The 21,188-nt window shown below is 42.0% G+C and overlaps 2 protein-coding genes and 1 pseudogene across 3 annotated transcripts; all 3 read left to right on the top strand.

Annotated features, from left to right (window-relative positions):
* The first annotated feature begins 109 nt into the window (after positions 1-109).
* On the top strand, positions 110-7,076 carry ddx4 (DEAD (Asp-Glu-Ala-Asp) box polypeptide 4). 2 transcript variants are annotated; one of them, XM_051066068.1, is made up of 24 exons: positions 110-218; positions 500-637; positions 1,488-1,518; positions 1,639-1,687; positions 1,811-1,858; positions 1,944-1,997; positions 2,111-2,128; positions 2,210-2,266; positions 2,673-2,717; positions 2,829-2,855; positions 2,976-3,035; positions 3,154-3,189; positions 3,252-3,305; positions 3,404-3,445; positions 3,554-3,696; positions 4,168-4,320; positions 4,918-5,072; positions 5,150-5,279; positions 5,372-5,538; positions 5,635-5,780; positions 5,898-5,997; positions 6,074-6,344; positions 6,486-6,590; positions 6,677-7,076. In XM_051066068.1, the coding sequence occupies exons 3-24, from the start codon at positions 1,498-1,500 to the stop codon at positions 6,752-6,754; spliced, it is 1,959 nt and encodes a 652-aa protein (XP_050922025.1). In that variant the 5' UTR covers positions 110-218; positions 500-637; positions 1,488-1,497; the 3' UTR covers positions 6,755-7,076. The 2 variants fall into 2 exon arrangements, with proteins under 2 accessions (XP_050922025.1, XP_018559975.1); XM_018704459.2 differs by having other exon boundaries at positions 111-218; positions 3,270-3,305.
* Positions 7,077-7,931: 855 nt separating this feature from the next.
* Positions 7,932-14,454, top strand: LOC108902543 (lysosomal acid phosphatase-like; annotated as a pseudogene).
* Positions 14,455-15,199: 745 nt separating this feature from the next.
* ccdc14 (coiled-coil domain containing 14) lies at positions 15,200-20,657 on the top strand. Its single transcript, XM_051066125.1, has 12 exons — positions 15,200-15,386; positions 15,809-15,864; positions 15,993-16,068; positions 16,252-16,324; positions 16,540-16,641; positions 17,458-18,090; positions 18,192-18,330; positions 18,431-18,516; positions 18,607-18,862; positions 19,145-19,175; positions 19,717-19,856; positions 19,941-20,657. Exons 1-12 carry the CDS (start codon positions 15,363-15,365, stop codon positions 20,482-20,484), a joined length of 2,160 nt encoding a protein of 719 aa, XP_050922082.1. The 5' UTR covers positions 15,200-15,362; the 3' UTR covers positions 20,485-20,657.
* Positions 20,658-21,188: the final 531 nt, after the last annotated feature.

Below are 21,188 nucleotides of genomic sequence, written 5' to 3'. Positions count from 1 at the left end.
ATAGTTTGTCCAGCAGAGGGCACTGCAGACAACGTGTGCAGTGACGCACAGCGGGATGATAAATGTAAAGAAGGGGTGAAAAATAGAAATAGGGTGCAAGATAAAGTACAAACAAGCTCAGGACATAGTAAGTCAGGCAATGAGACAGGCAAAGTGGGCACATTTGACCTAGTGCTGTTTTTAAAGTGGGGGATAAGTTACTGGATTTGTTCAATAGGGTAAGATTAGACCAAAATATCTATGTTATGACAAGTGACACACATAATTTGTACAGATGATGGGCTTTATGACACAGTGACAAAGCTAGGCAGAGAGCAGGAATAACGGAAGAGCTCCACAATAGTAAATGAAGTTAATTAATTTAATTCCTAATAAACTGATACAGAAAACTGTAGTCTTTTTTCGGCAGACGCCATTTACATATTAGATATTCAAACCTCTGACATCACAGGTTATTATTTTTCAGCTTAATTCACCTTTTGTTGTATTTTGAAAATAGTCCCTTTAGGCGGGAAAGCGGCGGAACTGGCAACCCTCGCTAACTGTCCGCTGTGCCCGCACTACGCATGACCCCTGACGGAGAGCAGAGCTGCACCGCGACGAGAACAACCGTTTAGTTCTACCTGGGAAGAATTTGGTAAAGTATGGTTATGCATAAGTTAGATGTAGACTTTATTACACGAGTTGGTAAAACATTGTTAGATAACAAAACCCATATTAATAATACATATTTTATTCTGCCTGGCTGTTGACGTATATTGAGCTAATTTTGTCAGCGCCTGTTATGTATACAATTTCGTACGTGGCCGTCACCTTCAAGTCTTGGTTGGTTATATTATCTTAGTTATCTTGGTATATATGCTATATGCGGACAAATCAAGCGACAGTGACCCGTCCCGCTCTCCTATTGTCTATCGGTATTAGCCACCTCGCTAACAAAGGACTGGTAGCGTTGGTGTTAGCTACACGTAGTTTACTTCGATAAAGTTGTTTGCACTGGGTTGATATTCTTTTTATGGGGAAAAAAACACAAATGGAATATATATATAATGGAATATATATAATAAATATGAGTTCCTTCCGCTCTCAGTTTAAACTTAAACTAAACTAGTGTTGGCTTAGGTTAGCTTAACATTAGCTTGAAAAGGGCACGCGCCTGCTAGTTAACCTTGCATGCGCGAGTCACGTGGTTGTCCGACACACCGGGTGCGGAAATGTTTGGAAAGGTCAAGTTTACTGCTAGGGATTGAGAGGATGTTGATTAAACAAAGACATTCTACATTTACTAAATAATTGATATTCCATTAGATGGTTTTATCTGCACAACTGTGTAATCATTTAATATGCATTCATTTGTTTTAGCCAATTTGCTTGGATAAGATTAATATAACCAATCTGTCAAACTTTGTGTGTTAACATAAGCAAGTAAAGCTATTGTAATACAGTCCTAGCATCTGAGTGTAGTCTTGTCTTTATAAATCTTTCAGGTAAACAGATATGGATGATTGGGATGAAGAGGTAAGCTACTTTAAAGATATAACACCAATGAGAAGTAGTTTGTTAATTATGTCCAGCTTTGTTGTTCCTGTCATGGAGCCAGACAGTGAACACCAGTTTTACATTTACCCATGATTACAGGCAACTGCTACCAGTGCTATTACACTAACCAGCCACACCTCAAATGAAGGTACTTCCACTCCTCTGTATGTAGATTATTTAATGTTAATTTGACTAGATTTTAAATTGCAGTAGTGTTTGTACATCAATATTTAACATGCAGCATTGATTGAAATGAACACCTTGTTTTCAGTCACACAAGGAGACTCATGGAACGCTGGTGGTGGTGAATTTGGAGGGGGTAAGAGTAGACAGGACAAGCAGTGGTTATTTCTGCTGTAGAACACACTGATAATGATGAAGAATGTTTTTCTATTTCTCTCAAGGTCGCGGTGGAAGAGGCAAAGGCAGACGAGGGGGATTTACAAGCTCATTCTCAGGTGCATGTTCATCTTGTATTATTAAAGAGCGGTACCCAGGCATTAAGTCCACTTGACCTCCACTGGCATTGTAGAAGGAAACTAACCTTGCTGCTTTGACCTTTGTGTTGTAGGTGATGAGAATGGGAATGGTAAGTACTGGCAGTATTACAGTTAACGCTTGCATTGTCCTTAATGCTACTGACCCTCCAATTTGTTCTTCACATATGCAGACAGCTGGAACAATACAGGAGGGGAAAGAGGTGGTTTCAGAGATAGAGGCGGTCGAGGTGAGACATGACTCACCCACCCACACTAACAGGACATTTATTGCCAGTGTTTTCTGTCTTGACCACAGTGGTTTTAGACTTGAAGGTAAACTCCCCTGTAAACCAGCTTTTAATATCAAACACTTGTAGGCTCGAAAGATGGCTTTAAAAGGTTTAAGAAGTCAACTGGAGTCAGGTTGTAGTTGCAGAGGATTGCAACACACACTCATTCATAGAAACTTTTCAAACCACAGACTTTACAGGAAACATCCTAGATGAGACAGAGGCAAGCTTAAGGCATGTGTAGGCTTCCAGAACCATTAGTAAATTTCCCATTAAATCATCTGAATAATGTGAAGAGCAAAAGTGCATTGGTAGATGATGTCAACTCTTTGAACTACATTAATGAAATCATTTATTTTATCAGGGCGTGGCAGAGGATTTTGCAGAACGGATCCGAGTGAATTCACTGGTAATGATTTGTTATGCTTGGCTTTGAGGCATCTGGAATCAGGTAAATTCTGAGTTCATCTAACCTAAAGACATGTCAGCTGACTCTATGTGAACTGCCTTGGTTTGACAGGAGATGACGATGGAGTGTGTGAAAATGGTGGGTGTTTTTTTTTTCCTTATTTCCACGCACACAGGTGCACAGATGCAGGTTCTGTTTGTAGGTTGATAGTTTTAGACCTGAATTTGTAAGTCATCTCATCCACTGTGTTGTGAATAGGGTTTAGAGGAGGAAGCCGAGGAGGAAGAGGCAGCAGAGGAGGTCGAGGTTTCAGACAAGGTATTTGATTCTGTCCTGTTATAGTGAAGCGGGACAACTGTTTGTTTTCAAAGATTCAAATCCAGTCTTAATTTGACACGTGAAGAGCAGATGATTAATGGTTGATAATGTGCTGTAGGTGGTGAGCGGGGTGGCAGAGGAGGCTTTGGAGGAGGTATGGGAACAATCATCAAACATTATGAAAGAGTGATTTATTTCATGTCAGTGGTTGTTAAGTGTCTTGTGTCATTGCAGGTTACAGAGGAAAAGATGAACAGGTCTTTGCTCAAGGTTGCAATAGTTGTTTTGAACATTTACCAAACCATTCAGCCATTCAGTTTAGGTTTTAAACGTTGCATTAATGTACTTGATATGTGGATGTGATACAGGGGAAGATAAAGATCCAGGGAATGATGCAAGTGAGGGTGACAGTGAGTTAATTGAATTTTTCTTTGTAAATATTTTCAGCAGTCCCACAGTATGAGTGAGTTCGTTCCACTCCTGCACCACCTAAAAAAAAATGTTGTTTCAACCCACAGGACCAAAGATCACATACATTCCACCAACCCTACCTGAAGACGAAGACGCCGTGTTTGCCCACTACGAGACAGGCATTAACTTTGATAAGTATGACGACATTATGGTTGATGTCAGTGGAACCAATCCACCAGAGGCACTCATGGTAAGAAGAGCTGAAACAATCATTTGATTCAAGAATGAGTTGATAAACAGCTGTTGGTTACTAGTCTCTTATGTTTTAAGATTTCCTGCTGTTCTTTTGTGTCGTAACGTCATAGCTGACATTTTAAAAGATGGTTTGATTAGTGGCCATTTTATATCTTATAAAGATGATGAGTGATCATTTAATTAAAGTTGGATGAAAATAATTAACTAGAAGCTTAAATAGTAATTTCTCTGTAGATCTACACAAGGATTTGAGCAGTTAAAATGCAAATAAAGAGTTTTGTGGCTTTAAAGGGATAGTTCATATTTGTTGACATAACAGCAGACTGCTCAGTCTGTGGCTTCTGTAGATGGTGATACGTCAGTCAGCTAACAACTTAAGAATGTCAAACCATAGCACTCAAAGTGTTTACCCTTCCCCGTCTTTAATTCCCCTAAAGCTTGTGTCTGTTTTATCTGTTGCCTTCAGACTTTTGATGAGGCAATGTTGTGCGAATCCCTGAGAAAAAACGTCAGCAAGTCTGGTTACGTGAAGCCGACCCCTGTGCAGAAGCATGGCATCCCGATCATCTCTGCCGGCAGAGATCTCATGGCCTGTGCCCAGACTGGATCTGGTAAAACGGTGAGATGAGAGAAAAAAAAATCAACACCGGACTAGGGCTGGGTATTGTTCAAAAATTTTCGATACCGGTACTGATACTGATACCTTGACTTTTTCGATACCAGTTTTATCAAATCAATTCTAACAAAGAAAATTACATATGTTACAATTTTTTTTTTTCAGCTTTGGCATTTTTCCACTCAGCAAGCAGTTTTCTAACATAATTAATACAACAGATAATTTTCAGTGCAAAAGAACAAGTGACAAGTCGGTGTCTGATGCTCACTGCTGCAGACTAAGTAGCTTTAACTTTCTGCTTGTAAATTGAATCCATACACATTCAAATGCTTCATCAAATTGGTTGTGTTGCCTTAGCAACAATGTCCTTTTTATGCACAATATTGCATCATGCTGGACATTTATTGGCATCAATCTTGCCTGAAAAGGTAGACACCACATTTTTGATCATGTATTGGTAGCACAAAAACAAAGTGTCTTTTGATACTGGGTTGTATTTTGGTCGGTGCCATAAAAAAAACTGAAGTTTGGTACCCAGCCCTACACCCGACCCATGAGTTTGCATGGGGACAGAGTTTAAATGTGTCTTCCTTCCTCCAGGCTGCGTTCCTTCTCCCCATTCTGCAGCAGCTGATGGCGGACGGTGTGGCAGCCAGTCGCTTCAGTGAGCTGCAGGAGCCTGAGGCCATCATTGTGGCCCCAACCAGGGAGCTCATCAATCAGATTTACCTAGAGGCCAGGAAGTTTGCTTTCGGGTATGTTTTAGACTTTAGCCTTCTGGATGATGCACATTCTCCTGGCTTCTAATCTTGGTTTCCTTTGAATGTTGTAGGACGTGTGTGCGTCCGGTGGTTGTTTATGGTGGAGTCAGCACTGGATACCAAATAAGGGAAATATCAAGGGGCTGCAATGTGCTGTGTGGAACACCAGGGAGACTGTTGGATATGATTGGAAGAGGAAAGGTAAATGAATTCAGGTGTTTTTTTAGTTATTCTGATGACTCGGTCTGTAGTTGAAGGTGTGAACATGTAACTAGATGTGTATGTGCTTCCAGGTTGGGCTGCAGAAGCTGCGGTACTTGGTGCTGGATGAGGCTGACCGTATGCTGGACATGGGCTTCGAGCCTGACATGCGGCGCCTGGTGGGCTCTCCTGGAATGCCATCCAAGGAGGACCGTCAGACTCTGATGTTCAGTGCCACCTATCCTGAGGACATCCAAAGGTCTTTGCCTCTGTCAACCACAGCAACCACTTAGTGTTCTGTGTGTGAGCTGGGTTGTTGGTTAGCGTGTATGAATGTTGAAGCGTGTTTTTACAGGATGGCGGCAGACTTCCTCAAGACTGACTATTTGTTCCTGGCTGTGGGTGTGGTGGGAGGAGCCTGCAGCGATGTGGAGCAGACATTTATTGAAGTTACCAAATTCTCCAAGAGGGAGCAGCTACTTGACCTCCTGAAGACCACAGGTAAATTTTTTTTTTTTTTGGTTTGGCTGCTATCTCGAGCCTCTTGATTTTTTTATGTTCAGAAAAAAATCTAAACATCTAATGAGCACATGAGCTGGTTGATGACTGGTGTTGCAGGAACGGAGCGCACCATGGTGTTTGTGGAAACCAAGAGACAGGCTGATTTTATTGCCACTTTCCTGTGCCAGGAGAAGGTTCCAACCACCAGCATTCATGGGTAAGTGCTGCGTTCAGGGACTTGTATTTCCACATTGTTTTAATTCAGACGAGTGACGCGTGGTGTTCCCCGGCAGTGACCGCGAGCAGCGTGAGCGAGAGCAGGCCCTGGCAGACTTCCGCTCCGGCAAGTGTCCGGTCCTGGTGGCCACCTCTGTCGCCGCCCGTGGCCTGGATATTCCAGATGTGCAGCATGTGGTGAACTTTGACCTCCCCAACAACATTGATGAATATGTCCACCGTATTGGGAGAACCGGCCGCTGCGGTAACGTCGGGAGGGCGGTGTCTTTCTACGACCCAGACGCTGACGTCCAGCTGGCTCGATCCTTGGTCACAGTCCTCTCCAAGGTTAAGACAGCACCACCTTTATACTCAACATTCACACTGAGCCTAAGGCCAAATTTGGAATATGCAAACAGAATGAATAATGAAATATTAGGGTGCATGTAAACATCCTGAGAGTTTCTGTATGTTGATTGGGATTGACAGGCTCAGCAGGTAGTGCCCTCATGGTTAGAGGAGCACGCATTCTCTGGCCTCAGTACAGGCTTCAACCCCCCCAGGAAGAACTTTGCCTCCACAGACTCCAGGAAGGTAACAGGACTGGACTTTTCTGTCTTACGGAGTCTTTGTGAGGTGACTGTAGTTGTCTGCTCTCACTTTGCGTTCTCTGTCCACAGGGAGGATCCTTTCAGGACAACATGATGAAGAGCCAGCCGGCTGCTCTGGCTGCAGCTGACGAGGAAGAATGGGAATAGAGAGATTATTGTAGCAGCACACCCACACACAATTGACCTGAGTTCTTTTTCTTTTCAGGTGTTCAGCTTGTTGGAGTTTTATCACCGTGGTTTTCTTTCAGTGAAAAAAATAGTTTGTCTCAGGCTGGACAATGGTAAAAATGTCAAGTGAGATGTTAAAGCAAGGAAAACAACTTTTGTATAATCTGTCAACTTTATCTTCACTGACCAGCACATTATGGAAAGTTTTTTTGTTTGTTTGTTTTACTCCTTTTTAATCATCACTTGCATTTAACATAGTTATGTGTCTGACTAACAGTTAAACTAAATAAATGCGTTCAAAGCAAAACCTGCCTTTATTGTCAAACGTGTTAAATGTGAGGCTTGAATTGACTAACTTCCAAAAGCCATTTGATCCTCCTGACGACACAGGCCTCTACACACGGATTCAGTAACAAGTTGTCTTTTGAAATTAGGCAACCTTTAAACACTTGAGTTTTTTTACTTTTGAATTTTGAGGAGGACTCAACATTACATTGAACTGACACCTGTCAAAGATAGTTTTCAGGTGCGCCATGTCTCGCTTTTCCTCTCCTCTCTCCCTGTCTCTGTGTGTGTAGAGAGCACCACACTCCACCCACCAGCGCTCCTTGTCCTCCCCCCTCCACCATCAAAACACTGACACACAATTGAAACCGGAGACCAGTGACACTGAAAAAATACTGATATAAAAAAAGTGAAGCAGATTGGATGAAAAAAATCTGCAGCTCATCACTGAAAAACATGTTAACACAAAAGATATAAGAGGGGGACAACAATATTTAATTAATATTTAATTTCTGTTAATTGTGAGATTGTCAGTTTCTGATGTCTGTGTTTTATTTTTCAGTAGAACCCTTTTTGGATGCCAAACAAGGCAAGTCAGAGCTTTTTACATAATACTGGAAAAGCATTAAGGTAAAGTGAAAGAAACTCATAAACGGACATTCAAATACAATTACACTTTATTTATCTTTATTAAGGAGTTTAGAGATTAGAAAATAAAAATAAGCCATAAGAATAAAATGTACATTCTAGAGCAGGAAATATATCAGAAGTCTCACATTTGATGCAATAGTAGACTGCAAACTGAAACTATTTATTATGGATTGTTTATCTAACATGTTTTTATTGTGCGACAGCAATGACGTCAACAACGGCGCAGAGAAAACGAGTAGATTCCGAAATAGTTTAAAGACTGTGCGGAGAAGAGCCTACTGTACAGTCCGCTACACTGAACTGTGCTTTCGGATGCAGCCATGGTGCCCGCTGCGCTGCTCTTTTCTATAACGGTGGTATCAGCCTGCGGGAAAGCGGCAGGAGCGAAGAAGTTAGTCTATGTGACTGTGGTGAGTAATTATCTGGTATGAGGGTGCGGGAGCTGTGTCGAACTGAGCGGTGTCTTCCTTCCCTTTCCCTGGGGATGGACAGACGCTTCTGCCGTCAATATATTTTTTAGTTTGTTGTTTATTTTTCCTGAACACGAATCAAGTCTGGCAGAAATCTTTGGGTTCTTCTAGTAAATTCGGCGTATTAAAAGTAATTTAGCTATACTTATTTTTATTTTTTAACGAAGTTCGTTTGTGTTTGGCTTTGTGTTAGAACAACGAAGCTAACTCGTTTGTGTACCTTTTGAATTGGAACATAACAAGACAAGGCGTGTTTTGCATGCACACACACACACACACACACACCACCAAACATAAGATAAACTCTGCTAGCAAACTGAAAATGATTTGGCTCATGTAGAAAAAACTATTGTGTCTCCTTGTATGTTTCCCTGCACAGAACAGAGCAAGATGTGCAATATGATACAGTTTATCATCTACTATTACACATATTTTATGCCAAGATTTTGTAGCATTCTGCAGAGTTAAATGGTTCTTTGTTCCTCTCAGAGTCATATAATACTCAGGGGAATCACTCCCTCCACCATATCTTCCTTTTATTGCATTCACCTTGCAGTTGAAAGAGCTGCTGCTGCTTTTTTTTTAAGCAAATAATGATGGCGATGTCTGAGCAGCAAAGTTTTTTGTTCGCCTCATAGGAGAACACAGTGTGGCGAGCAGGGAACACTAACACTATGGACTGCCTTAGGGCAAATTATTGTAATGATGAAGTTGAAGAACTTGTGCAGAACTTGTGTTTCTTTTAGATTATTCTGTGACAGAAGTAGGTGGTGTAGGTGGCAACAAGCATCCCGTTTCTTTTGAATATGAGGGTTGGTTCAGTTTCCTTTTTTCTTTCTTCTTCTTCTTCCTTTTTTTTTTTTTTTTTTTTACAGATAAGGAATCTGTCACAGATGTGAGAATTCAAATAGCACAGAGACATCCATATTTTCCTGTGTTAAAGCCACAGCCTCAACAGTAGTAGTGAAAGTTTTACTTGCTGACACTCAATGAAACAATCAGTGTGTGTCTTCAGTTCTGTGTCAGCTGACATCTCTCCTCTCCCCCCCTCCAGGTGTTTCGGCATGGTGACAGATCACCCATCTCAGCCTATCCTACTGACCCATACCAGGAGAGTCTCCTGGCCACAAGGCTTCGGACAGTTAACACAGGTATAACCAGGGTGACCTGACTCCATCCATAGAATCCATAACACGCATGCAGCCATGTGTGCATCATTCTATGAGGAAGTGAGCTGCTTCATAGGTGGGAGCAATGTATTATTGCAGATTATGAGTTAAGATTGAAAAACAATCCCATAATCATGTATTGCATTGAATTGTATTTAGATCTTAGCTGCAGAATACAGTACAAACTGAATTTCTAGTTCATAGTGTGCAGTGCTACACACCAGTCAACTGTCCATAGGCTCATACTGATGGTTTCATTTCATTAAAATCTATTCTAGTCCATTACATCTATAACACAGCACCTGTATACAGTGGAAACTGTTCAAACCTCAGCGTCCTAACATTAAAAACCAGGTGGTCAAAAGTTTGTAGCAAAATCATAAACTTTTTAATGAACCAAGAGGGACTGCTTACACAACCAGAAAGCAACAATAAAACAACAAAAAGGTAACGGTATGGAGCCACAGAGGCGAGCTTCTCACATCCAATCACAGCTGCCGTGAATGGCAGGTTCACCTGGGTTTTATACTGCTGATGTCATCCCGCAGGGCCACTTGGAGTGGTGTGTGCACGGAGATGCTGGACCAATCCGGAGCAGAGGCGGTCAGATTTCACCAATCCTAGACAAGCGCTCATATAGAACAATTTACATAATATAAAATTAAAACCAGTCAGCGACGAAGAGAGAGAAGTGAAGTTAACAAGGGCAGAAACACGGATCTATGTGTTCCATAATACATTTAGGTCTATAAAGGCTTTTCTTGCTAAGTGGTGTAATGTGTGACTCTCTTCTCACTGTGTGTGTGTGTGTGTGTGCGTGTGTTTTTAGGAGGGGATGAGGCAGCAGTTTGAGCTGGGCCAGTTTCTGAGGAAACGATACGCAGGGTTCCTCAAGGAATCCTATGACAGACACGAGGTGGGATACTCTACATGACCCTAACACACTGATGGTGACCAATAGGAGAAGGGCCTTTTGCCATGTTGGTGTTATACAGGGTTAGCACTGGTGCTGTAAATCCTGGAGCATGATGAAACTCTCCAGTGGACTTGGACTGTACATATTCAATGCTTCCTGTTCTTTGTTCTCAGATCTTAGTCCGCAGCTCAGACCTCGATCGCACCCTGATGAGCGCTCAGGCCAACCTGGCAGGTCTGAACATCACTTGCTTCTCTTCTGTCTACCTGTACTTCTTCCTCCTCACCTTAATCAGTCTGACTCCTGTCGCCATCAGGTCTCTACCCCCCCAGCGGCAAGCAGGTCTTCAATCCCGACCTGAAGTGGCAGCCAATACCTGTACACACTGTGCCTTTAAGTATAGAGCGGGTATGTACGTGAGTGGATATTTATCATCAACGGCTGAAAGTGACTCACAGCACTATGTCTGAACTTGCTCTCTTTTTTCTAGCTTCTCTGGTTTCCTCAGAGAGACTGCCCTCACTACAAACAGCTGCTGGAAGAGACTGAACACACACAGGAATTTAAGAATGTTGCCACTAACTACCAAGTACAGTTTTCTCTCTCTTTTCTTTATTTCTCCTCTCTATATTCATTTATATTTACAAAATTAGGGTTGTAGCTACCATTGAGGACACTGAGGTCATGAGATTCTTTATTAATGACAATGAATGCCATACACTCAAAACATCCACACACAAACCAGTGAGTCAATAATGGGGGTGGGGCAGGGCAGAGGCGAGACTTAAGACGGCTAACGGCTGCAATTAAAGTTGCATACAGAATTGCTCAGGCCAAGAAACCACACACTACGGCTGGGAAGCTCCTTCTCTGCTGCTGTAGACATGGTGTTGGTTATGCTTGATAAGACGAGTGCTGCAGAATTGAAAGTGCAAAAACAGGCTAATGCAGTGAGAACACTCGCATACTGACTTCATCTTTCTTTAATCATTTCCAACTGTACTTTGATTTCTTCTGTTTTAAACTTGATATTATTTGATGCAAAAGTGATAACACAGCTGCAGTATTATTTTTAACTTTTTTCAGTAGTGGGGAATGACAGGACCACTGGTAGGCAATGTTTCTGGGGAGAGTTATATAACATAAAAAGGAGCATAAAATTGGCCTGATATGGGATATTTCCAGTCTAAATATCTTAAAATGTGACTGTTACTTGGCAGAGTAATATTCTCTATCAGTGTAGTGTGTCAACATTTACATTATGATATAAGGATCTGACATTTAGAGATGATAAAACAAAAGTTAAATGTTGAATTTGTCTTTTTATGTTATACATAATGTATACTGTATGTACATATATCTCTATTCTGAAACAAATGTGGTGGTGAGTCAGACAGAGACAGTGGGTGGGATCACCAATAAACACACACACACACTGTGAAGAAACGAGTGAAATGCTGTGCCAATAAAAACTTGTGTTGAGTATATGGTTGCAGAGGTTATTGTGTTCCTCTCTTCAGGACATCATAGAGCTGGTGAGGAGTAAAACAGGACTGGATAATATCAATGTGATGTCAGCCTGGACTGTGTATGACACACTCCTACTGTGAGGTGAGAACACACACACACACACACACACACATACATTGTTCAAAACATCCTCTGGTGTGACCTCATCTTTGGATGAAAACTGTTCAGTGGACCCAGAAACATGTGAAGTAGTCATTTAAACATAAAGCTTTATGAGATGTACTTGCATCTGGTTTGTTACTCATGCTGTCTTAGTTGTCTCTTTTTCATGGTGTGTGTGTGTGTCTCCAGTCCCTTCACAACAAGACAGCTCCTGACTGGGTGACTCCTGATGTGATGGAGAGGCTCAGAGAGCTCATCGACTTTGCATTTCAGGTAAAAGCAGCAACAAGCATTTTAGCTTTTATTTATTTATTTGGTGTCTCGTGATGGTCTAAATGCTATTTTGGAGTTGAAAGTATTGTAAGTATAGTTTGATGTCTGATTTTCACAGGTCACATTTGGGTACTACAAACAACAAGAAAAGAGCCGGGTGCAGGGAGGTATGTGTGTGTTAGTAGCAGCAACAACCTGTTCTCAGATTATTACTTTGCAGTTGAATTTTAATGACTCACAAATACAAAGATTCTTTTATATAAAGGAGGAAATAGTGTATTTGCTGGGGACTATTTTCAGCAGCGGATTAGTCCACATTTTGTCAGGCTTTGATACAGACACAACACTTATTAATAGCCTCAGTTCATTTTTGGTTGAGGTGTTTTCATGAACAATATGAAAACTATATAATATCATCAGAATTATCCTATAAATACAGGATCAAACTGGGAGATAAGAACTGCTCTTTGTTTTTCAGGTATCCTGTTGGGTGAAATAGTGAAGAATCTTTCCAAGATGGCCGTCCCAGACCCAAAACAGCAGCTCAAAATGATGATGTTGTCAGGGGTAAGACTTACCCCTTTTTCCAGTGTTTGTGGTTAGCTTAATGTCACTTCACAGATATGAGAGTGGTATTGACCTTTTTATGTAATGTGTGTGTGTGTGTGTGTGTGTGTGTGTGTGTGTGTGTGTGTGTGTGTTCGTGCCTGATTCACAGCATGACACCAGTATAGCTGCTCTTCAGGCAAGTTTGAATGTGTTCAATGGAAGGCAGCCACCATATGCCTCCTGTCAGATATTTGAGCTGTACAGGGATGACAACAGGTAAAACACACACACACAGTCAGTACACTGTAGACACCTACTCAAGTATAATACTGACGCACATACACTCAATGCAATATTAAGGAGTTAATACCAGAAAGAAGAAAGAAAATGACAAAAAAGTATAGACTTTTAATTTGAAATTTAAAATTATTTGTGATGGTGGACATTAGACTTTGACATCTTGTCAAACGTGGATTATAAACATGACGTCTCCCTCCTCTCTCTGCCTCCAGCTCTGCTTCAGTGTCCATGTTTTACCGGAACGACAGCAAAGTGGATCCGTACCCACTGCAGTTACCGGGCTGCTCCCTTGACTGCCCCCTGGAGGACTTTGTGAGAATCACAAAGCTCTCTATTTCAGACGACCGGCACAAAGAGTGTCAGCTGCCCTCTGAAGGGAATAATAAAAGTGAGATTTTCACATACACACACACATTGTTCCACAGCTCATCAGTTTCTTCCATTCATCCTTGCTCCTTGCTTTTTCTTGTCCTTTGCTTTCTTTTATCTCTCTCTCTTCAGTGATGACCATCCTCTGGGCGGTGTGCGGCTGTCAGTTCTTCCTCCTCCTCCTCCTCATCGGGGTCATTTATTGGCTTAGAAAGTCAGGGAGAAAGCGAGGACACCACCATGTGACCGACCAAGAGGTTAGAATTCTGACAGCAGTCGAAGCTCCTCGTGCGGACACCTCCGGGCCTGGTATCTTGCGACAGCAGAGATGATGACGAACTCTAAAACTTTTTTTTACAAGGCAATTTCTCAAATTGGAAGAATTTAAGGAACCTTTAAATTAAGATGTCAGAGCAGGAACCAATTTTTAAAACTCTTATATAATCACTCTAAGACTGTGAGTGAGGAGGTGTTGGCGAGACCAAGAAAACACATCAGGGAAAACTTTTTTTTTTTATCTTACAGCTTATCATGTGAAGTAATAATGTGTTCCCATGTGGTCTGATCTCCAATCAGCCATATTGATTCAAGATTTTTAAACAAATATGACCCAGGTTTCTGCTGGGAAGGACTTGGCTTTTTAAACTGTGTTTTTGGTAGAAGTCAAAGCAGAAAATTGTGATTAAGTTCTGATTTTAAATAATATGTCAATAGTCTGGAAACATGATGGAGGATGGTGAGTTCTTGGTAATGTCAAAAGCCTTTTCCTCTCTGTGTGCCAAAATCAGGCAAAACTCTTCTTGGAGAGCCCCAGCTGTTACTGTTGTATTGTTATGCAGATATCTTGTTTTTCCCAGAGTTTAATGCAATATTAGATTGATGAACAGGAGATGGGAACGAGTCTCATTGGTGGATAATAGCAGAACGGGAGAGGCTTGATAATCAAATATTTGCACTATGTAGTTTTATGCACTATAATACCTGTGCAGTTCTGTACTCGGCAGAGACAAACTCCGGTCTTTTTATAATAATAAAAAATCCTCTCCTGAGCTGCCTCATCCTCAAGACTCGTACTATGACAGTTTCTTTGTTTGTATTGATTACAAACAGAAAACTCTTACTTGTGCTGATAGGAAGTCAGAGCCGTTACTGTGGCAGCATCACTCAATCAGATCAATCAGTCAACCAAGCTAAGTGCCACCTGCACAGGGTCCCCAGGTTCACTCCATATCATCTGGGTCGACATTATTTGACTAATCACAGTTTGTCATACTGGGACATTGAGTTTTATCAAATCACTTCAGTTTTTCTGAGTGAAATAAGTCACAGGTGGTTATTCCATCTCAGGACTGCAGCTGCTGCTTGAAAGATGAACTGCTTATCAGAATTGTATTTTTTAATTGCTAAACTATTTGATTAATTAACTAATTAACGTATGTTAGATGTTTACACTGTGGTATATCTGCCTACAGGTTTAGTCTTTACTGAACAACAACGAAAAGAAAAAAGAAATCACTGAATATTTAAACTCCGGTTTACACCGTCTCCATAGCAACGGCCAGCGGAGCGCATGCGTACTGTGGTAGTAACGCTGGACCAATGAAATCCAGATATCAAACGTAGTCAACCAGTTGAACTATCTCTAATCAACGTTCCAGTATCCCGATAAACAGACCTGCCACTGTTAATAAAGAGGTTCTGTACTGAGAGCTAATAAGTCAGTGGAACAACTCCTTCCTGGTCCTGTAGCTCCGCTCACGTCATTCTAACAGGACCAGTTGATTGGTCAGCTACATGTTTGAAATTTGTGTTGCAACCGGAACCTGTAGAAATAGAGTAAAACCAGACACGGAGAAAACGCTTAAAACCTAAAAACCGAACCAGACAGTCTGCTCTGTTTGACAGCACAGGAGAAGACGGTTTAAGCTAGCAGGCTAAAGTTTCAACCTCGGCGGAGTTGTGTCGGTGAAGCCATGAAAGCAACAGCTAAACACAAGGTAAGACTCACAAATGTCAAACTTTACTCAGTGTTGTTATATAACAACGACAGCTAACTGTCTGTTTGTCAGTGTTGTATTATGAGAGAGTTACTTAACAAAAACATAAGGAGAAATTTTCAACTCGTTTGAGTGAATGACACTTGTTTACGTGGGCACGAGACACATTATTAGCTGTTAATGTCACATGTCATTATGTTAATGTTCTTTGTTTTATTCAGCATTTTATCATACATGTAAGAGAAAAATAATGCTAGTGTTAATGCAAAATCTCTCAGCATAATGAACATGGTTAAATGAAGATAATATTAACATAACCTAATGCATAAACATTACATTTGCTCCAATAATGTAATGAACTGGCTACTGACAAGTCTGAAGAATGGCCTGTTTGACTGTGGTGTGTTGGTTGTGACTGGCAGGTGGTGACATCAGGGAGGCTGACAGGTGGAGGGAAAGGGCAGCAGGCCAAAAGACAGTGAGTATTCTGGCTTTTCTGTCTTTTTTTTTAAACATTTTCCCATACATACTCATCATACACACTGTATATTCCTGTTAGCACATCCCTAACTCTTGTGCTGTGTTCCTCTAACTCATGGTTGTCAGAGTGACTCCAGATCCGGTCCCGTCAGCCTGCCCTGAGCCGGCCTATTCTCTGTACTCCACGGACTCAGAGAACCAGGTAATGAACAGTCAACACAGAAGACATTGAGTTCTAGTATTGAAAATCACGGCAACACAATTTGTCTACAGTGTGGGATTGGGACGGGCCAGGATTGTTTTTGTGGGAGTGGGATGGGATAGGAATGAAAATCCACCCCTGTGTCACCCTCTAACGCTCACAGCTGTGTTCTGTCCTTTTCAGGTCACTAATCTCCATAAGGGTCTGGACCGCTGTGCTGCCTTGCTCAGTGGCATCCTTCAGGCAGAAAAAGCAGGTCAGACAGCATTCAACCATCACACCAGCTGTCCTCTAGCTGCAGCTTCTCTGTTCTGATGATTTGCTACTCTTCTCAGATTTATATCTTGCATGTATTTGAGAATCAGACCAGCTCCCATCTTTACTGGGACTGTCTTGAATGATTTATCTGATGACACAAAATCCTGTTCTGTCATAATGACATAAAGTTGTGTTTATGTTTGTGTGTAAAAGCCTCGCCAAGCCCTCCCAGAGCAGTGACAGGTGGAGCAGCCAAATCAAGACCATCCACCTCACTGGGGAAGAAGACCCTCAAGAAACTACCAAAAAAGACTGGTAGGTGTGCGTTTAGTTGACTTGATATTGTGAGAAGGGGGACAATGAATCACACACAACTGCAAAATGTTAAGGATGAGACAAAGTCTCTGACTTATTTCCTTTAGAGAAGAAAGGTGTCCATCATATTACCAGTTAACTAGTGATAGGCAGGTGAAGCCTCTTGAAGCTTTTTGTGCTGAAAAAAGAATCAAAGTGTTGGCTTCTCAAACTCAGCAGCAGAGTGACATCTGGAACCAAAGCAATAATTAAAATCAAAATGTGAGTGAATTAAATCTGTTATACTCTTGCACAGAAGTGCTACAGTGAATGCACACATTATTGTGCATTATTGTACTGCCATGAAATATGAATGTACCTTACTGGGCTGGTTAAGGCCCAGCGTCATAATTAATATTTATATAACATTTCATATGAGTTGCAATGTTGTGTGAGATATTCATTCAACTTTAATTACAGGCTGCTTTTGTTAAACCAACTGCCTTACTGACTACTTACTGACTGGAATTAAGGTTGCACCTAAGCTCAAAGCGAGTTCTCTGTATGCTATTTATGAGCCCCAGCCATGGATTATATTAAATGTATTTATGATTCTTACAAATGAGCAGACATCATTTTCATATCTGTAGAATTTACAGAGAAATTCAGTCAAGAATAAAGTCCAGACTTGCAGGCTGGCTTGATACAGAGGTTGTAGGAGAAGGTGGGTGCAGCAGAAAATGTTACAGGCATATGTACTGTAGTTGCAGCACAAACAGTGGTGATGACTCAGTCCTCTAATAAAATCTGCTTAATGTTACCACATCTTCCTTCCAGTCCAGAAGAATTCTCAGTCATGCCAGCGTGGACCAGGCAGCACAACTCCAAGAACACGTCAGTTCACTGCTCCACCTGCACACTCAGGAGTGAAGCTGCATCCACCTCAGAGGCAACCTCACCCCCTGCTGCAGTCTCACTCATCTCCCTCACTCGGCCAAACGCGTCAGCACCTCTCCCCCGCCGCCCCTCCACCCAGACCTCCGTCCCAGACCTCCGTCTCTCCACTCCACACTCAGACCCCCGCCTCCTTACCCCAGCCGTCGACCTCCGTCCATCCACTCCGGTCTGTCCTCCAGTCGTCTTCTCACTCAGGCCGGCTGTCTGCCTCTGAGGCTCCGCACACACACTCTAAACCAGACTGTGTCCGAGAAGACGAGGACGAGTGTGTGCCTGTGAGAGACACTAATACCCAAAGCACTGCCGCAGACACACACACAGCTGTCAGACACACACTCTCACATATACACACCTGCGCCATGAAGATGTCAAACATGCATGTGGTGCCTGGACAGGCTGAGAAAATCCCTCAGGACACACTCAGCAGGGAAAACTGCAGTGCAGAGACAGAAGCGAGAGCGAGGACTGTTCAGTATCTGCTGGGGGAACTCCGGGCCCTGATCGCTGGACAAGGTACAGTGCTCACTGTGCTGCACACACCCTGTACTATGAGATATAAACCAGTAAAACCCCTAAAATCCACTGTGTGTGTCTGTTTGTGTGTGTGTGTGCAGGTAGTGTAGCAGAGAAGTTGCTCAGTCATCTGGAGCAGACGGTGTCTTCACCACTGATGAATGCTGGGAGCTCAAACATCCAGACTGACGGTGTTCCAGACCCCTCATCCCTCCACAGCCAGAACACTGAGCTGCACAGGTAACAGCAGCAGGTTCACACACACACTCACACACACATTTCAGGTTTTACACATGGATCCCAACTTACTGATGTGTGTGTGTGTGTGTGTGTGTGTCAGGCAGGTGAGGATTCTGAGCCAGCAGTTACAGGAGAAGGAGAAAGCAGAGAGGCAGAGGACCATGGAGACACTCAGTAACTCAGAGGGTAAAGTGTGTGTGTCTGTGTGTATTACTCTGTCAAGTTCACATATTAAAATAAAGGGATGTGAATAATCTGAATCACGTGTCTCCACAGTGATGACTCTGCAGGAGGAGCTCACCACTGCTCAGTCGCGACTGCAGGAACTCCAGGAAGACTTCACAGAACTGCGGAAAGCCCTTCAGGACACACAGAGCCAGCTGAGAGGCAGAGAGGCTGAGAACGCTCTTCTCAAGACAGGTTCAAACATACTGAGATCTGTCATCTACTGTGTGATGATCATACAGCATATAATACAACACACAGATGTACCAGTATTTATAATAATTAGTAAGTTTAGCATAGCATTTTAGCATAAATCTGTGATATAAACTAACATTTTATAAGGGTTCCTTCACTTTAGTTAACACAGAATTGTGATGAAAATGTCTACTGATATATTTTACAGATGACGACATGACATCAAACATGACAATACATTTTAAATTCATGTAAAGTAACTGAACAATCAGTAATCAATATAAACAACTGAGAGATACAGAATACAAAATGCATTCAGTTTGAGTTAACTATGATATAGTGTTTGGACTTGTAATGGATATTAACTCTTTAAAATAATGTATTCTAAAAAAAGCTATTTTCTTGTATATGCATGGGTTTTGATGGTAAAGCCACCTCAGCCACCACATTGGACAGTAGAGTGTTGTTCCATACACTTCCACCCACTGGCCAGTTGATGTAAGTCGACACAAACACAAATTTCTTGAAACCAAGATGGCCGACAGATGGCCAGCAATGCTGAGCAGCTCTTGCCAATCCTTCTGTAGAAGGAGACCCCTGCAGGTAAAAAAAAATGGTAACATCTAAGGAGTAATAACATTATCAATAAAATTTGTAAGTATTGATTTTATATTAGGAGGAAATTACAATTAATCATCTGTCACTAGATTAAAATGTTTTGTTTTTTTTTTTTTTTAAAAGTCCAAAATGTTCTTCATGCCTAAAGAATAAAACACTAGAAATAATCCAGATTTAGGATTTCATAATTCATGCATGAAAGGGTTAAGTGAAGTAGAGTCTAAATTTATGCTCCAGGGGCAGAGACGCTGTAATGGAGACTCTGGACCTCAAAAATATCTTTGACTTTTTGTCGTTATTTTCAGCTGACACATATGGTGATACTACCAGTTCCGTCGCTGCTGACAGACTTCCTGTAGTGATACATTATGTATGTGTGTGCAGAATTGGAAGCAACTAAAAGCAGGTTGGTGGATGCTGAGCAGGGAGAAGAGTGAGTTGGGATCACTTGCCCAACAGAGACTGGAGGATATAGAAAACCTAAACAGGTAGACCTGGGTGCATGTCTGGGGTTGGTGCTGGTGTTCTCTCTTATCCAGAATGATGGTGCTACAGTGTTCTGCCTGTTTCAGGATCCTTCAGAGTCAGGATTCATCAGATTGTGCCACAGTTGTCGACAGCTCAGTGTCAGGGTCTCCACCGAAAAAACCACCCGAGCACAGACAGCATCCAGCCGAGCCCCCTGCTGAACGCATCGCCCAGTACCTGAGGTCTCTCAGCAAACTGGATCCCACACACACTCAGCGTGTGGCTGCAGAGAGAGAAGGACCCACACTGGATCAAAAGAAACTGACCTCTGTCCACCTCAGAGACACAGTACTACACACTGATGTCAGACAAGGTGACAAACCTGCAGAGACCCGCCACCAGAACTCTCATCTTGGTCAGTTGCGTCGTTTAGATGAAGCCCAGCAGCAGCCGGAGAAGGAGCGTGGGCGTCTGCTGAACTCCACGCTGTCCCAGTGCGAGGTGGAGTCTGTGTGGTCTGACTGGAGCATGAGGTCAGGGTCGACCTTTGACACCAGAGACGAGGCAGCGTTCAGAGACGGCCTGGCCGCTCTGGACGCCAGCATAGCCAGTCTGCAGAAGACTATCCAGCTGGATTTAAGAAGGTGATACACACTCGGCTTCACTTCACAGCTTTTATCTGAGCTACTCTGCATCATGCTTTCATGAAATGCTGTATGTTGTAATGCAGAGCCTCAACTGTAAGCTGCAATTGACCCTTTTTGATAATTTATGATGTGAGGCAATATTTAAAATTTAGAAATAAAGCATTTTTAAATATATTATCTGGGTTGTGATGGAATCACAGGACAGGTAGGGTTTGAGCAGCACTGGTTTGTTCCCACTGCTTTTTCACACCTTTTCTCTCAAATGACTTTCCCCTCTATTTATAAAGGACCAGTGTGTAACAGAAATGGTGTTTAATATATATAGGTATGTTTTTATTTGTGTTTAATTACCAAAACTAATCAATTGTTGGCTTAAAGCTTTTTATATCTACATAGGAAGCTGGTATGTAATTATTTCATTAGATAAGAAAAGCTGAAATATCACATTGACATTGGTATTCATATGCTTTACTATGACCTTTGAAATTTAGTTCAAGTTCCTTCCATTTCTCTTCACTGTCTTTGAGATGTTTCTACACATTGATCAGAGTCTACCTGTGGTAAGTTCAGCTGATTGGACATGATTTGGAAAGGCACACCTGTCTATATAAGATCTCACAGCTGAGAGTGCACATAAGAACAGAAACCAAGACATGTGGTTCTCTGCTGTTGTAGCCCATCCACCCTAAGGGTTGACATATTGTT

Source organism: Lates calcarifer, linkage group LG7_2, assembly GCF_001640805.2.
Source record: "Lates calcarifer isolate ASB-BC8 linkage group LG7_2, TLL_Latcal_v3, whole genome shotgun sequence".
Classification (NCBI taxonomy): Eukaryota; Metazoa; Chordata; class Actinopteri; family Centropomidae; genus Lates; species Lates calcarifer.
This window is presented reverse-complemented; position numbering and strand designations above follow the sequence as displayed.

Coding starts and splice junctions, on each gene's coding strand:
- ddx4 (XM_051066068.1), top strand. CDS start 1,498: ATGGATGATTGGGATGAAGAG. Junction 3,446..3,553: donor TGATGCAAGTGAGGGTGACA/GTGAGTTAATTG, acceptor TTCAACCCACAG/GACCAAAGATCACATACATT. Junction 6,345..6,485: donor TGGTCACAGTCCTCTCCAAG/GTTAAGACAGCA, acceptor TGGGATTGACAG/GCTCAGCAGGTAGTGCCCTC.
- ccdc14 (XM_051066125.1), top strand. CDS start 15,363: ATGAAAGCAACAGCTAAACACAAG. Junction 15,865..15,992: donor GGGCAGCAGGCCAAAAGACA/GTGAGTATTCTG, acceptor CATGGTTGTCAG/AGTGACTCCAGATCCGGTCC. Junction 19,857..19,940: donor GATATAGAAAACCTAAACAG/GTAGACCTGGGT, acceptor TGCCTGTTTCAG/GATCCTTCAGAGTCAGGATT.